This window comes from Chionomys nivalis, chromosome 10 (genome assembly GCF_950005125.1).
Source record: "Chionomys nivalis chromosome 10, mChiNiv1.1, whole genome shotgun sequence".
Classification (NCBI taxonomy): Eukaryota; Metazoa; Chordata; class Mammalia; order Rodentia; family Cricetidae; genus Chionomys; species Chionomys nivalis.
The window spans coordinates 52,086,292-52,103,511 of record NC_080095.1 but is presented as its reverse complement, the minus strand read 5'-3'; the positions used below and the strand labels follow the sequence as shown (position 1 = coordinate 52,103,511).

At 42.5% G+C, this 17,220-nt stretch overlaps 1 protein-coding gene across 1 annotated transcript in view; it reads right to left on the bottom strand.

Moving 5' to 3' along the window:
- The window catches only part of Ccdc175 (coiled-coil domain containing 175), a 53,322-nt gene that overhangs the window by 31,325 nt on the left and 4,777 nt on the right, over positions 1–17,220 (bottom strand). The window contains exons 4-8 of the mRNA XM_057782816.1: positions 12,758–12,893; positions 9,875–10,103; positions 8,109–8,231; positions 6,522–6,631; positions 2,010–2,091 (exon numbers count right to left, since the gene is read on the bottom strand). Of these exons, the coding sequence (XP_057638799.1) occupies positions 2,010–2,091; positions 6,522–6,631; positions 8,109–8,231; positions 9,875–10,103; positions 12,758–12,893 (680 nt within the window). The remainder of the gene's footprint in view (positions 1–2,009; positions 2,092–6,521; positions 6,632–8,108; positions 8,232–9,874; positions 10,104–12,757; positions 12,894–17,220) is intronic.

Below are 17,220 nucleotides of genomic sequence, written 5' to 3'. Positions count from 1 at the left end.
ATAGTTAAAAATAAACAACCAAACAATCAAACAAGGAAGATTTGATACAAAGGAGATATAGGCAATCTTCATAGACTAGAAGCTTCTATACTGTAAAGATATGAATCCTTCTCAAGGTCATTCATAGCCTTAAGACAAGCCCCATAAAATTCAAACAGGCTTCCTAACAGACCATATTAGAAATTCAAAAGCCTAAGACTAGCTAAAATTGTCCTCTTTTGGCTGTGAAGACTTATCTTAAACTTACTAAAAATTACTGTTGTTACAAAATAGTTCGAATGAGCAGAACAAAAGTCTGTAATCTGAGCATATATGTATGATGTGATCCCCACTTGACTTCCAGCAATAGCTCAGAAGCCATATCATAGATGAAAGGACTGTTTTGGTCAACTGGGAAAACTTGACCTTGATCTCACAGCATAGACATATACACAAATTCCAGATGGTTTGTAGACTTAAAAAATAATGGCAGAGAATATTCTCATGATATAGGCTACAAAAACAAAATTAACCAAAAATAAAAAGGTATACTGTTATCATTAAAATTAATGAATTATATTCATCAGAAAAAAATATATATACTGCCCAGTTATGCACAGTTATTTGCTGCTCTGTATATGGTATTTTATAACAAACAGGCTAGATTAGTAATGTATCGACATGCCAAAGAAATGCTTGCCATAACACTATTCACAATAGCCAAGGTACACAACCAACCCCAAGTGTCTCTCAAAGGAAAGATAGTGACAGCTGGCATTCATTAAAACACTATTTGGCCTTTCCGCAGGAGGAAATCCTGTTGTTGATAAAAACATGAATGGGGCAATGTGTTAAGCAAAATAATATAGACATAGTAAATATTGCATGGTCACATTTACATATGGAATATAAAATATTGACTATATAGAAGCAAGAATTAAAAAAATGTGGTAACCAGGACCTAATATAAGTGGCGAAAGACTTGGGAGACACTGAAATGGGAGATCTCTCCCACATTCACTAAAAATTTTTGCAGGCGCTTATGGAGTAATCAGTGTGGTTAAATTTGCTTCTGGAACTCGCTGAAAGGGTAGATTTTATACCTTTGCTGATTTGGAGCAAGACAGAAAGAGAAGCTATAAGAAGAGGATACTTATGCTAAGGATGAACTGTAGGACTCGTGAGAATATGGACCAGAGACATTTCTCCTTCAGTGCCAGTAATTAGAAACATCTCAGCCATTTGTGCGTATTCATAAATGAATAGACCCTATGATATATACTGCTCTACAGTATAACACTTGCCATTCAATAACATATTGTGAGCAATGCTAATTAATACTCAACTAATTCCCTTCTGTTAGATCTAATTCGTATTTCCCACTCTTTAATTTTTACTACCCCACTGAATGCTTCATCATTTAGCTTCAGCTAAATCTTGATTTATATTCATGGTTACTTATTTTTTTCAATTTCTTTTGAATTAAGTTTAGAAATGTCTAGATTGACTTTCCATAAGGGTAAATTTGGTGTAAATTTTAAAAAATCAAAATAAAAGCAAAACTTAGGGAAAATTTAATAGAAAAAGAAAAATAGATTAAAAAGAAGCAAAATAAAATATCTAGAGCATTCTCCTGGTGATAAATCCAACTCAAATACTTTTTTCTTTTTTTTCAAATACTTTTAAATAACATTAATGTTATTAAATGTAGAATGATTGTCAAGCTTTGCAGATACCATATAACAGCATGATTGTTTTATTTCCCTAAGTAATATTCATGTCCATTAAACATAATTATTCCTGATATAAAACTATCAAATGAAAAGTAACCAAACTGGATCTGATTCATTTCACATGGACAATCTTTGTTGTTAGAACTTGGGCAGGAGCTAAACTGAATTAGTTGCTATGAATTTTCATAGTGTTCTATGAAAATCCTACTTTTGAAATATTCAACATTTATTGGACACTTAATATATTAACTAAAAAATAAGATGTAATTGTCAGCTAAGTCATTTCTGCCGCCCTACCTGCTGTATCTTATTCAAGTACCCAGTCTTCTTCAAAGTAGATGTACCATCCAGGACTTTCTTGTGAGACTGAAAAAACGACCTTATGAACACAGGAAAGAAAACCCATGAATGTTAGAACATGTTTTTCCACAAAGCCACACTTACTTATGACATCTTAAATTCTTTGGCCCCATCTATGTAAAACCTATTTTTTTTATTTATTACTCTATGTTTTTACTCTGCTGAATTAATGAATGAATGTACCATTTGCTTATTCATGTATTTTTTTTTTATTTTTTTGGTTTTTCGAGACAGGGTTTCTCTGTGGCTTTGGAGCCTGTCCTGGAACTAGCTCTATAGACCAGGCTGGTCTCGAACTCACAGAGATCCGCCTGCCTCTGCCTCCCGAGTGCTGGGATTAAAGGCGTGTGCCACCATCGCCCGGCTGGCTTATTCATGTATTTGAGAAGAAACTATTGAACACTTGCACTGTGCAAGATTTGTTCTCGGTACTAGAGACTCAAAATACATCAAATCCTTACTCTTATGGAAATTAAGTCTAGTGAGTGGTCAGAATAAAATGACATACAAAAATTAAACTGTATTTCAGGTAGTGTTAAATGTTCCAAGGAATGCAAACTAGAGTGAGGCTATTAAGGCCCGCGAGAACAGGAATGCTCAAGTGGTTTAGGATGAGCTCTACAGGGCTGACCCATGAGAGGGAGCCAACCGCATACAGATCTAAAAAGCTTCAGGAAGGATAAGATCCCAAGATTAGAGCTAGACTGGTATTGTTAAGATGAAAGGAGGACCTGATTGGAGGTGGGTGGGAACATGGTGTTTAGATCATGTGGGGTTCGAAAGATCAGGCAAAATTTCATGTTTGAGTCTGAAGGGAACCGGGAAGGAATGCAGAGGAGCAACCATGAATTATCCATGCTTTGTAAAGAGGACTTGTGTCTTTGTGGAAAAAGAAAAAAATGGAGGAAGAACCACGCTGAAAGTGATAACCGCAGTCTAATCAGGCAGAGCTGATAGTCACAAGTGGCTCTACACAGGTGTATTCAGGCGTCATAGTTTGAATAGGAATAACCCCCTTGACGCATATATTTGAGTGCTTGGTTGTTAGGGAGTAGCACTACTCAACAGGGATTAAGAGGTGTGGTCTTATTAGAGGAAGTGTGTCACTGGGGGGTGGGCTTTGGGGTTTCAAATGCTCAAGCCAGGCCCGATGTCTTTCTCTTCCTGCTGCCTATGGATCCAGATTAGAACTCTCAAGCTACTTCTCCAGGACTGTGTCTGACTTCATGATGCTGTGCTTTCCACGATGATGACAATGGAATAAACCTCTGAACTGTAAGCAATCCTCAGTTAAATGCTTTACTTTATGAGAGTTGCTGTGGTCATGGCATCTCTTCACAGCCACGGAACATCCACTCAGCCAACAGGATAGAGTTTGAAGGTATGAAAGAAGAGGAGGTTTGTTTAGCACGGAAGTTGTGTTGTAGGCAGTAGTGAGGAAGGCCCGAATTCCAGGCTAGGCTTTTGGCATGAGAAACAAAGCACCTGATTGGATCACATTCAGTGATACAGAAAACTTCAGGAAGACTTGTTTCCGACTTGGGGGAGGGGACAGATCAAGAGCTCTCTTTAGGATATTCTCCAAATGAGCTTTAATTGGCAATTTGACCCAGCCTGAAGTCACCTGAGAAGAAGCCCCAACCAAGGAATTGCTTAGAGCAGATTGGCCTGTGAGCTTGTCTGTGGGAGGTCGTTTTACGTATTAATTGATGTGGGAGGGCCCAGCCCACCATGGGCAGCACCTTTACTATGTAAGTGATCCTGGGCTGTATGAAAAAGAGCTTTCCAGAGAGCAGACTTTTCCCATGTTCCCTGTTGTACTTCTTTGGTTGTGAGTGAGTTCTCTGGGTGGAGGTAATAGTGTATGGAATAGCAGGCAGTCCAGACTTCAGGCTCCTGCTGTGACTTCCTCAATGAAGGACTGTGACCTGGAAGTGTAAAATGATATAAAACCTTTCTTTCCTGTCTTAGCTTAGTCAGTGTTCCATATCTGTGAAGGGAAACCATGATCATGGCAACTCTTATGAAGGAAAACATTTCATGAGAGCTTGAGTACAGTGTCAGAGGGGTAGCCCCATCATCATGGTGGGGAGCATGAGGGTATGCAGGCAGACATAGTGCTGGAGGAATAGCTGAGACTTTTACATTGGGATCTGCAGGCAGCAGGAAGAGAGAGATCCTGGGCTTAGAATGGGCTTTTAGAAAACTCAAAACCCACCCCCACTGACACACTTCCTCCAACAAGGCCACACCTCCAAATCAAATAGCACTACTGTGTAGTGACCAAGTCTATGGGGGCCATTCTTGTTCAAACCACCACACTTCCCAAAGTTTCTTTTAGTTAGTTGCTGTGCTTTCTCTCAGCAACAGGAAGGGAACTGAGACAGGCAGGTTATGTGTGACAAATCCAGCAGAGACCTGCCCAGGTAGAGAAGCTGAGCAGTTAGCAGACTGCAGTTAGAGCCTGGGGAAGACATCAGGGCTGGCTGGCTGCATTTAGATGTCTTCAGAGTATCGAAATTATTTAAAACTAAGAAACAGGATAAAATCACAATCGAGAGCATGAACAGAGGTCAGTGAAGAACCAAGAATGACACAATTCCTAACCAGAACGCATCAGTAATACTCTTTTTTTAAAAAAATATTTATTTATTTATTTATTTATTTATTTATTTATTTATTTATTTATTATGTATACGATATTCTGTCTGTGTGTATGCTTGCAGGCCAGAAGAGGGCACCAGACCTCATTACAGATGGTTGTGAGCCACCATGTGATTGCTGTGTGGTTGCTGGGAATTGAACTCAGGACCTTTGGAAGAGCAGGCAATGCTCTTAACCTCCGAGCCATCTCTCCAGCCCCCAGTAAATACTCTTAAAAGGAGCAACCAGTGCAGTGAGTGACGTATGAGAACACGGCCTTTGGGAGAATAAGTGAGGGATGACGCCGTCAAAGAAAGTCAAACAATAAGCTGTGCTACAACTTCACTGCAAACTGGAGAATGTTAAAGACTAAAGCTGACCGAATAGAAGTCTTTGGTAACTTGGAAGACTTGCGTATCGTTTCAGGCTTCTAAGTATGCAGAATCTTCACAATCTAATGCATTGTAATGGCAAATATGTGCTGGTAATTAGATGTCATTTGTGAGCAATATTTAGCTCCCAAATATGCATGTCCTATGGACTAAAACCCAGCTAACTGGCAAAGCGTGACCACAGCAACCGAGAGAGACAAACAGCAGATTTTACTTTAGCAGTGCTGGCATACCATGCTAGGGAGCAATACAAGCAAAGAACAGAGATCAAAATGTCAATGGATTTGTGGTGCATTTGGGTACTCTTAATTGTTCAACACACAAAAACACACATTTTGTATTCGTGGAGTGCTTTTGTTTTGCTCAACATTTTGATGTCAACATGAGCAATGGTGCTATTCACCAGGAAGTCAAAGATTTTTACAGCAGGAGGTTAAGAATTAAGGGCCACACAAATTTCACAGTCCTATAGAACACTGATCCTACAGCCACACCAAGTGAGAGCAAGGTTCACTTTCCCCATCTCTTGGAATTGAGGAAATGCACCAAGGAAGTAAATAAAGACTCCAGGAAACTGTCTTCTAATTTTCCAAGTAATAAAAATGCAGAATCAGCTTTAAGAACAAAAAGAAAGCCAGGCGGTGGTGGCGCACATCTTTAATCCCAACACTCGGGAGGCAGAGGCAGGAGGATCTCTGTGAGTTTGAGGCTAGCCTGGTCTACAAGAGCTAGTTCCAGGACAGGCTCCAAAAGCCATAGAGAAACCCTGTCTTGAGGAACTGAAGTAAGGATAATGCATTCCAAAGAGTTCCTTTCTTTGGTGAGTGTCTGCATCAAACTGCAATCCCCACACCACAGATCATCTGAAATCTGACTAAGTGGGGTGGTGAGCCTACAAAGCAATTGCATGGATTTGAATAAACCAAATATAGTTCCCATTTAATATTAGCGATGTTTCTGAGCATGAACATGTCTTATTAATTGTTACCCTTGAACATTGACTGGTCTTCCAAAGATGCATGAGTTAAAGACTCTGTCTCCAGGGTATGAAGAGACTGTAAAGTCTTTAAGGGACAGGATCCATTACAGGTGAAAGGTCATTGGACAGATCCTTGATTGGGACTGCGGGCCATAGTCTCTGGTTTCCATTTTTTCTGCTTCCTATGTTCTAAGTGTGCTCTCTGCGTCCCGCATTATTCTTACAATGTACAGTCTATACATGGCACGGGACAGAGAGGCCGCATGAGCACTGTCTGTAACCTCTACAACTGTGGACCAAAGGACGCTTTTCTCTTCATAGGTCGCTTACACCAGGTGTTTTGTTAAGGTGATAAAAACAAACAGATGAACAAACAAACAAGCAAACAACTTGGCATCTAGCAGGGCCCCGGGAAAAATAAAGTGTCTCACTTACAGCTTCTCCTCCAGACTTGTGCAAACTCTCTTCATGTCTTCTACCTTTCTCTCCCATATGGTTAATGATTCCTGCAGCCGGGACATCTCTAAGCTGTGATCACTAAGCATCTAGTGAAAAGTCAACAAAAATATGGCAGTCAGTCATCAGCGCATGACTCACAACTGCAGTTCAGGTTCTCTGAGGAGTTTATGCATCATCCAAGCAACATTTATGATAGGGCCCCCCTTTAGTAAAAAAAAAAAAAATCATTTTTATGATCCTTTTAAAACTCAATTTGGCAAAAAAAAAAAAAAAGGCAATTCTGAAACAACCAGAAAACACAAAATTTGTTGAAGTAGATGACTAAAGACAGTAGTGAGAAAATACATGTGTGTGTGCATGCGTGCGTGTATGTGTGTGTACATATCTCCTCTAATAAATTCATCTGTATTCAAGATGAAACAGATGAGCCATTTTTTAGGTGATTGATGTGTTATCACTTTGGGGAGAAATGCTAATTTAGTAACTTCTTAGAAAGTCACCCAACAGGCTGAAAGATATTCAAAGAGGCTTCTCTCTCTAGAGTGCCACACAACTGACTATAGGAGCATAGCTCCAGACTCAACGGAAGTTCTAGAAGAGCCATCAAAGTCAGCAGAATGCTGAGAGAACCCTGATCAGTCACCGGGGTTAGGCCTACTATTCAGTGCCCAAGTTCACATTTTCCAGTTTGGGTTTCATGAATCTTACATGCCAGCCAAACTGATGGACCTAATATTCATTGCCTCTAGCCTTCAGCCACCCCTGCCTGATTCCATTCTTTTCCTGCCAATGTTCCCAGTGTGGCCTGGCCAGAGAAGTGTCTAAACCAAAGATTCCATGGGCCTGCTAGTCTGTACTTTCCTGTGGCCTCGGTCTATGCTTTGGGAATCTCCACAAGAATCCGCTGTACCAGGCAGTATTATACATTAGTGGTTCCAGCTTTAAATTCAGGCGGACGTGACTTGGTTCGGGGCTGGCAGGGGGTGCGACAGATTCTGGGGTGAGATTATTGCAGCTGCCAAACTTGGGGTGCTTCCTACTACTTTAGGAGGCTCAAAGTGGAGGTCTGAGCTTGACCACAGAGATGACACAGTGCTGAGGAGGGTGGCTTTCTTCAGCTTAGTCTGACTTCTGTGTGTTGGGAATCTAAAGGCAGATAATGGTCTCTTCAAACACATACATGTGAGAGGAGCGTTTTATTTTTACCAGGGCTGCAAAAATTAAATAACATAATGGACCTAGCATCATTAAGTTTAGCACATGCGCCTCATGTAACATATAATGGAACCATGGATGCATTCTGGCAGAAAAGTGTGCTGTTTCCCTGTAACAGCTGCGCTGTGTGGTTTTGCATGTGCTCTCCGATACACTACAGACCCAGTCACTCAACTAATTGTGGTAAAAGAATTGCAGGTGTTAAGACATATTTAGCTAGTTCTACATGCAGGAACTGTTAACTTGCCATCGGTACCCTCTCAGGCCAACAGGAAGATGAATTAAATAAACTTAAAAAAACCAGGTATGCTTAGATTGAGCTAAAGGAAGGTGTTTATTTTTTCTTACCACTGTGCTGGTAGTAACTGTTTGCTTCATTCTTATTATTTTGTTTTGCAACCTGGTCAATTCTTTCTTCTTGCTGTATGTCTCTTTTCTCCTGGCTTCACAGTATTGCTTAAACTCGTTCATCTACAGTGACAACAGCAAGCCAATTACAGAGCTGACTAACACACCAGAGCTGAGAAAGATCTTTCTGTTTGTCAACCCAATTCATGCTTCCTTTAAAAGCACCATTTTCCATTTAGGTAAACCATCAATTTAAAAGAAAATGAAACAAAACCAGGGTTTGCTTATTCCCTAGTGTAAAAGATAAGCCCGTGAATCTTACGGGTCAAATTTTAGTTACACGTGGTTGACATGGTACACTTATAGGAGCTGTATGGCAATGACTGCTGGTGAGGAAGGATAAAAGCATCTTGCCACTGTAGGGACTTGCTGCAACATCACAGCCGTGGGTACCACACTACTGTGCATTAAGCAGATAAGGGGAATGAAGAAAGCAATCACTTCTCTAGAAACCCCAGTTCACACTACCTTAAAAAAGAAAAAGTCAACTAAAGATGGAGAATACAAAGTCACTGGAGGCAGGGCAGTCTATAATCTTGGACAGTTTTCTTGTTTTTTTTTCCCCCCAAATCAAACATCTGGTCACATGTCATACTCTAGGGAAATGAGTGACGCTTATTAAAATCAAACCTGATTGTCAGCAAACTGAATGATCAAGAACAAGGTAATACTGAGCAGAGAGGCGTAAGAAAGCATACTGAGTGACACTTATGGACGCCTATGCCTGTTTGTCTTTCCATTGGCGCCATCTGCCCCCTTTTCAGTGTTATCTACTTTGAATGAATGTGACCCCAATCAGTATCTATGCACCAGAGTATGCATACATATGAGTGAAACTTGTTGATAGATACGTTTTGTTGAAAATTAGAAAAAAAGCCACAAAATTCAAAAAGTAATGTAGTAAATTAAGCTTCCTTCTTCCCGTCCTATTTCATGTTGCGTCGTTTAAGCCCAAGCTTGACTTCCTGTGTGAAGGTGGGAACAGGCAGCTCAGGGTGAAAATGGAGGGAGACCTCGAGCTCACGCCCATTTCCACTTTGGGAAGGACGCAGCCAAAGCTCTGCACAAGTTCCCACCTTAGGTGCAGCTCCTTTATAGGAAGAACGGAGACAGCTCTACCTTTTCCAGCGCAACCAAGGCACAGTGAGAAATATAAGAACCCTAAGCAGTTGGGCAGTGACCTCGCTAAACACAGCACAGCCAATCAGCACCGGGGCAGAAGAGGCAGGCGGTGGCCACCTCCGCGTCTGGCCTCATACTACAGTTTGATTTTTGCACACTGGGGTCTGACAGCCCCTCTGAAGGCTACTCCTGTCTCAGGCTGCTGCAACTGGAATAGCAGGCATTGCGGTATTCTGCCCGACTCCTGCGTTTTGTGTATACAGAAGTGGAACTCGATAAGATGGTGGCAAGTACCTCATCTCTATGTAGGCATGGGACCACTACAGAGAATTCTGGCCTGTATTCTGTTCTATGAACTGAATGTGCACAACTGTGAATGTCTCTTCCTGGAGGCCCCCAAAGAAGCAAGAAAGCAAAAAAGTACAACCATGAGCTTCTCACTCCACTGCTGTGCAGTAGTTCCCAGAAGACAATCACAGTGCACCTTACCAGCTAGCCTCCGGGAGAGACAAACAAAAAATCCCATCGCCTACCTTAAATTCAAGACAACTCTGAATTCAAAAAGAATAAGCCCTACCCCTTACCTGGGCAGCTAACTCATTTTTCTTTTCATAATACTCCACTTTATGCCTTTCCATTAACTCATGAGCCTCCCGCAGACAATGCTTTTGCAGTAAAATCTCTTCCCTCTCAAAGTTTATCCTGGTGTAGGTGTCGTTTATGTAAATGGTAGCTGTGGCTTTCTCTTCCAGGGTTTGGTTGAGCATCAGGACAAACTTGGCATGTTGCTTTGCCAGCTCTGCTTGCTTCACCCTGGAAGGAGAGAATGACCTATGGTAGAAAAGGCTGGCGTTCAGGGAAGGAAGGAATGTGGATACTCCGATGCCATGCTTATCTTCTAACTGCTCTTGTGGTTTAAATTTAAACTTGATAAGCATATAAGGAAGCAGAATAAGTTTGCAACTTTTTTAGTCACTGCTAAAACGTCAGTCCCCCGGCTCCACCTGACCCTACCCATATCCACGTGCCAGGATATTAGAGGATATTTTGGCTTAAAGAATAAGATGGTTCAAAAGTCATTTTGAATAGTGAATGGAATCTGGCCATGAGTGCTTGGAGGCAGGCCATTCAGTCAAAGAAACATGCATTCTGTCGTGTCTCTATTTGCCCTGGTGCCATAACTCTGTGGAGTGGGTCCAAGAGAAATCTAGCCTTCCTCTGGACAGAACCTACGGGAAGGTGAGGCTGCAGCCAACTCTACTGAGCAGACGACGGTTGAGACCTGATTCTCCTCTTGTCTCCCAGATCTGAGCACAAAATGTGTCATGTGTCTCACACATGCACTGTGGGCCGCCTCTCCCTGAGTTAAGACCTGAATTCTGGGAGGAAACATCTGGCACAGAGATAGCGAAGAGGTAGAAAGAAGGAATAATTGATGTCGTTTCTCTGTTTCACTCTTAAAGAAAAAAGCTCTTGCAACATAAAGTCCTTTCCTAATGTTTAGTGTCCAGGTTAGAGAATTTTGGTGGGGGGAAGGGTACTTGAAACCTCAGGAAATTTATTTGTCAGAGGCCAAACATCGCAAAAGATAAATAAAAACAGCCTGCATGGGAGATGTGGTGATGGAGAGAATCAGTGGGTGTTCTGTGGGTTGAGCATGGGAAAGCTAGAGAGGGAATCAGTCCAAGGATGGCAGCTCTTCTGGGAAGTGATGGAGGAGGGTCATCTGTCTATGTGTTACTTTCATTGGTTAATAAAGAAACTGCCTTGGCCCTTTGATAGGACAGAAAATTAAGTAGGCAGAGCAAATAGAACAGGATGCTGGGTAGAAGGCAGTGAGGCAGATGCCATAGTGCTCCTCTCCGAGATGGATGCAGGTTAGAATCTTCCTGATATGCCACCACTTTGTGGTGCTACACAGATTATTAGAAATGGGTTAATCAAGATATGAGAGTTAGCCAGTAAGAGGCTAGAGCTAATGGACCAGGAAGTATTTAAAAGAATACAATTTCTGTGTTGTTATTCCTGGGCATAATCTAGCCAGGCGGCTGGGAGCCGGGCGGCAGGAACGCAGCCTGCTGTTCCTTCTACAGGGAAGAAACCAAATCAACCGAAAAACTCAACTATTTGTGGTGCTGCTGGCGGTGGTGCTGGTGGTGGTGCTTTGGGAAACAGGCACACACAGGAAGGATACAGGCCTAGGGAAAACACATCCCAAAGCCTCCATAGTCTCTAGTTTCCCAGCAGTGAGCAGGAGCCGGCAGGGTCTCACCACTGCTCATCAGAGCCTGTGAGGACCTAAATAATACATCTTACTTTGAAAAGTAGAAGAGCAGGTGGTGATTGTAGCTTTATAGTCCTGTCTCATCAATCTACCAACCTCCATTTGGACCTTCTCTTTCCCTCAAGATTTATCTCCAGCAGAATGTTTCCCATCATGATGGAACAGCAGGAGGAGCGTTACCCAGTAGCTATTAGAAATACCGATCTTTATCCCCACCCTGATACCAGCTAGGCCTACCAAATCCCAGAAGTCTCTGTGTTAACAAGCCCCCTCAGGATCCTGATCCTTACTCAAATCCCAAAATCATGGGAGCAGAAAAGGGTGATGTCGCTTGGTGTATCCGGCTGCATGTTTTATTTCTGGTTGTCGGTTTAGAAGTAGTCTGGCTTATAGCTATCTCTGGAAATGGTGGCTAGCACAGTCCATGCTTAAAATGCTTTGTGAATCCTCAGTAGGAGCTAGAATAATTAGTATTCCTCAATATGTAATTATGAGCCTCATTTACAACATATCTCCCAGGGCAAGTGTTCTGAGGACCTAGTTTGGAAAGCAAGCCCATGGGCTTTGAGATTGAACCAGTCCCTGTGCACCAACTTCTATGCTATAATGGGGTCCCTTGAACATTTCTTAATATGGAATGCCAGCATGCTGATAGTTTATGTTTGAGCCTTGCAAATTCGCTCACAGTGATGAGTTATTCTTCAAACTTTTTATTGTTTTCTCCTTTTAGAATATATCTTCCTCTTATGAGCTAGGTTGGGTCAGGAGTTCTGAATCCTGTTTTACAGAAAATGAGACTCATGGGATGAAGTGTTGGCTCAAGGCAATAGCTCAGGAATAAAAAAAGGGTGCCGGGAGATCCCACATTATAGGCAGTTACATACATGGTCCCATTAACTCTGTATAAACCCTTGAACTAACTTCACCCGTCAGTAGATTATAGGCAAGATTGAAGATCTTTAAGGAAATGAACTGGATGAAGCAGAATTAGATTGATATGCACTTGTAATTCCAACAAGAGGGCTTGCCTTGGAGCAGGGCGGAGTTGCAAAGTTAATTCTGTAAGAGCAGAAACTGAAAACACTGTAAGCTTTGACCTTGGGAGGTGCCTCGGAAGGAAGCATCTAGTTCGCCAACGAGCATTCCAATCTCTCGAACACTGAAAGGAGAAATAAATACCTACCCCAGAGCTTCATTCACTTCCTCCAGATCAAGAATTTCCTTCTTTAGAAACTCTACTTCGTTATTCATCCTTTCCACCTTGATTCTCATTTGATTTAGCTCAAAAATGTTGAGTCTGCGAGCATCTCTGACACATTCTTAAAAGCAAGTGAAAAAAATGACCGTCATTCCAGGGTGAGCCACAGTGATGCTCTTCCTACCCTAAGAGAACTGCCTTTCGCTGAAATATTCCCTTCATCATGTTTCTGCACCAGACCCTCTATACTTAGTCATCTGGGCCATCTCAGTCCAGTGTAGCCAGCTTCTGTGCTCTGAAAAGCTTCACAGGGCAGAGTCTGGCAGCTACTGACTACCACTGGTCCCACACTATTAGCTCCTACCAAGGACGTCCTGCTGACCGTCCGTGACCATGCATGTGTGGTCAGAAGTCCAGGAAGAGGGACAGACATGGAAACACGGGTGAAAGAAAGCAGGGCAAGAGTGCTGCTTTCCTCCTTCCCAACCGTGGATGCTACTGAGAAGGAGCTTTACTGGAGCAAGCATGCTCTCATCACTAATTGCGGCTAGTTGCAGCTGATGTTGTAATGCACCCCATGTTGGCTCTCCCTTCTCTGCTGTCTTGGTTCTGTATCCCACCCTCCTCTTCAGATTATATACCCTAAAACTATAATGGTGCAAACGCCATTACCTCAAGATTCTTCTTGCAGACACCCAGTGCAACTATGGGAGTCTTTAGAGGAGTGGTTCTCAACCTGTGGGTCGCTACCCCTACCGCTTACCAGCTATTTACATCACAATTCATAACGGTAGCAAATTTACAGCTATAAATCAGCAATGACAATAACTTTATGCTTTGGGGCTCACCACAACCTGAGGAGCTGTGTTAAAGGGTCCCAGCTTCAGGAAGGTTGAGAACCATCGCTTTAGGGGGTTATCCAGCATGTTGACTAAGGGTCAACACACTTCTACATGACAACTTCCCCAGCAACTAGCTGATAGCTCCCCTTAGAGACTCAGGCTACTGCTCCCAGTCTATCCTTTTTCTAGGTCACTAATTAAATTGTGGTAACAAAACGTCTCTAACTTTGTGTCTCAGATACACATCTTTATCACTAGGGAATCCTATCCACGTGCAGGCTCTGCTGCCAAACAGTGTGTCTGGGAGGTGCCTGGAGATTCTGACCGTCCTAACCTGTCTGCCCGTGGTGCCTCTGATACTGACAGAAAGCCAGTTCAACTTTCCCGGTTTGTCATACAGCCTGCATCAAGGAGCCTACAGGCTAACGTGACGTGCAGCTTTCTCAGGGACATATTTTTTTCTGCTTATAGAAACATAACCCGATCTGGAAAATAAAGAAAAACAACCAAAGAAAGTAAACCAGAAACATTTTTCTAACTCTCCCTCAGATGGAGATTCTGATTAGTCTGTTTCTTTTTTTCCTGTGTGCAGGCGTCATTGTGCTTTCCTTCTCGGCTGATGCAACGCTAAGCATACTGCTTGGTTAGGACACAGTTGGAGGTTAGAAATCCAACAGCAAAAGTTTCTTTAAGAGTGCTACGAACTAGCCAGGCAGCGGTACTTGTCTTTGGATAAATAAATACATAAATGAATAAAAGTGCTACTAGCTACAACCGAAGATGAAAGTATGGGAAGTGGGGAAGTGGCAGCTTCAGCTTTGAGAGGCAGCCCTTACTAGACAAAGCTGTGCTCTATGGGATGGCAAAGAGATGCATGGAACTTTCCGGAAACCTCTCTAGAGTGCTAGAGGACTTCACACAGATGGAGCTGCTCAAGGAAATCAAGGGAAGCCCTCCACTGAGTTGTGTCTCTGTTTGGCACTACCATGAAGCTGCTCAAAAGGGTTTTTCTGGGTGATGGGGATGCATTGGGCATTGAAGGCTACGGGTCCCTGTAGGGCTGAGGTTTGCCACTATCACATGCAGTGGAGGGGTCTGCCAAGCCGAACACTGGAGGCTAAACACAAAACCTCTTCCTCCTCTCTCACACCTCCCAGTGTCCTCTGCTGCCAAAGCTGAGAAGCAGTCTGTTAGCAAGGGATGTGGGGGGGGGGGCGGGTGTTGGCTCGGCTTTTTTTTTTTTTTAATCAACTTGACACAAGCTAGAGTTATCTGAAAGAAGGGAACCTCGAGTGCGAGAATGACGCCATAAGTTCCAAATGTAGGGCATTTTCTAATTAGTGATTGACTGAGGAGGGCCCAGCTCATTGTGGGTGGTGACATCTCTGTGCTGGTGGTCCTGGATTCTATGAGAAAACAGGCTGAGCAAGTCATGATGGGCAAACCAGTAAGCTACAGCCCTCCATGATCTCTGAATCAGCTCTTGTCTCCAGGTTCCTGCCCTGCTTGAGTTCCTGCCCTCACTGCTTTTAATGAGAAAGACCTATAAGGTTCAGCTCCCTTATTGTCGATCAGATATTAAAATACGGCTTGAGAACTGAGAATCGGTAAGTGGATAATTGGCACATCTATCTTTAAAATAGATGTCTCGTGCCAGGTAGGTGCCCCATGCCTATAATCTCAGCCCTAGGGAAAGTAGATCCTGAACTGAATGAAACCCTGTTTTCAAACTAACAAATACAGTCAAAGCTAAAAATCAAAATATAAACAAACAAAATATTTTCTTATTTGAATTGATCTTTCAAGGTGGGCTCCTTGGGAAACAGATTCTAAGGTTTGTGTGTAGAAAATATTTTTAGGAGTATCTCTGGTGGGGTAAAGGCAGCAAGGCTGCAGAGGGGAAGTCAAACTGTGAAGACAGTTGAGTTGGTCTATGCTGACATAAGGGAGCCATACTGGCTGGTCCCTAAACAAACTCTGGTCCAGGGAGGGATGTCACATGTGGGGGGGCTGCTCTCTTTGCTCCAGGTGATTATTAGAGAGGAACTCAGTCATGAGTGTTGACCGATTTTTCTTGCACCTGGAAAAATAAAGTTGGGTCCTGGCCTGACACCACAAACTTAACTAAATGATTCCAAGAGATAAATGTAAGAGCTAATAGTTTAAATTTCTTAGGGAATGGAAATACATCTTGGCAATGAGATGTTTCTCTAGCGTGTGTGGGAGACCATGGGTTTGATCTCCAGTGCAACAAAATATGAATCTGAACATTTAAGAGATGCTCTCAGAGGAAAAGATGGGTTAAGGTCAGTTTTTAAAACTCCATTTATTTCTTTTTATTTATGTGTACGTGAGTAAGCCTGTGTGAGTTTCTGTGAACTTTGTAAATGCATGGTGCCCATGCAGGCCAGAAGAGGGCGTTGGAGCCTCTGGAACTGAAGCTGTGGATGGTAGTGAGCTGCCATGTGGGAGCTAGGAACCGAACCCAGGTCCTCTGCAAGAGCAGCAAGTGATCTTAAGTACTGAGCCATCTTTCCAGGCTCAGTTAAAATCTTTATGTCGTCAGATTTGGGAATGATTTTTTTTTTGATCCAACACCCAAAGCATAGCCAACCAAAGAAAAAATAGACAAGTTAGACCATCAGATTAAAAGCTTATATCAATGCTCACCATCAAGAGAGGTTAAAGGCGAACTCTGGAGTAGGAGCGGGTATTTGCAAATGATATTTCTAGTAAGAGGTTAGCATTGAGAGTAATAAAAACTCCACAACCCAACAATGACAACAACTTTAAGGGCAAAGGTCCTGGGCAACCAACAAGCACAGGAAAAGATATTCAAAGTCACGAATCGCTGGGAAATATTCAAATTAAAACCACAATGAGAGTCTAATTAATGCGGAATAGAATAGGTCTCGTTAAAACAAACAAAAGCATAAAAGGACAAGTGTTGGCAAGGATGTGGAGGAAATGAAGCCCTGTGCATTGCTGGTGGCTACACATGATGGCTGGCTTGTAACAGCTGCATGTGGAGTTATCATGCAATCCCCTGATTCCATTTCTTTTTCTTTTCTTTTTTCTTTTTTTTTTTTTTTTGAGACAGGGTTTTTCTGTGGTTTTGGAGCCTGTCCTGGAACTAGCTCTTGTAGACCAGGCTGGTCTCGAACTCATAGAAATCTGCCTGCCTCTGCCTCCTGAGTGCTGGGATTAAAGGCGTGCGCCACCACCGCCCGGCTATCCATTTCTTGATATAGAGACAAGACAGTTAAAAGCGGAGCTCACGTGTGCGGTCGGACACCGGTCATAAACATCACTATTCACAACAGCCAAAAGTCAAAGGAAGCTCACAAAACATAAGCAAAGCCTGCTGGGTACGTACCAGGGAATGTGGTTCAACCTAAAAAGGAAGGACATCCCAACACATGCTCCCATCCATTAAGTGAAATAAGCCAATCACAACAAGACTACTCATGTCAAGTACCTAGAGTCACCAGCGCCCATATAAACAAAACGTGAGGACACCCACGGTGCCTAACTTATGTGGGTAGCTATCTATTAGAAATGGACTGAGCCATCTCTTAGTCAATTTAGCAGCAAAATTATGTAAAT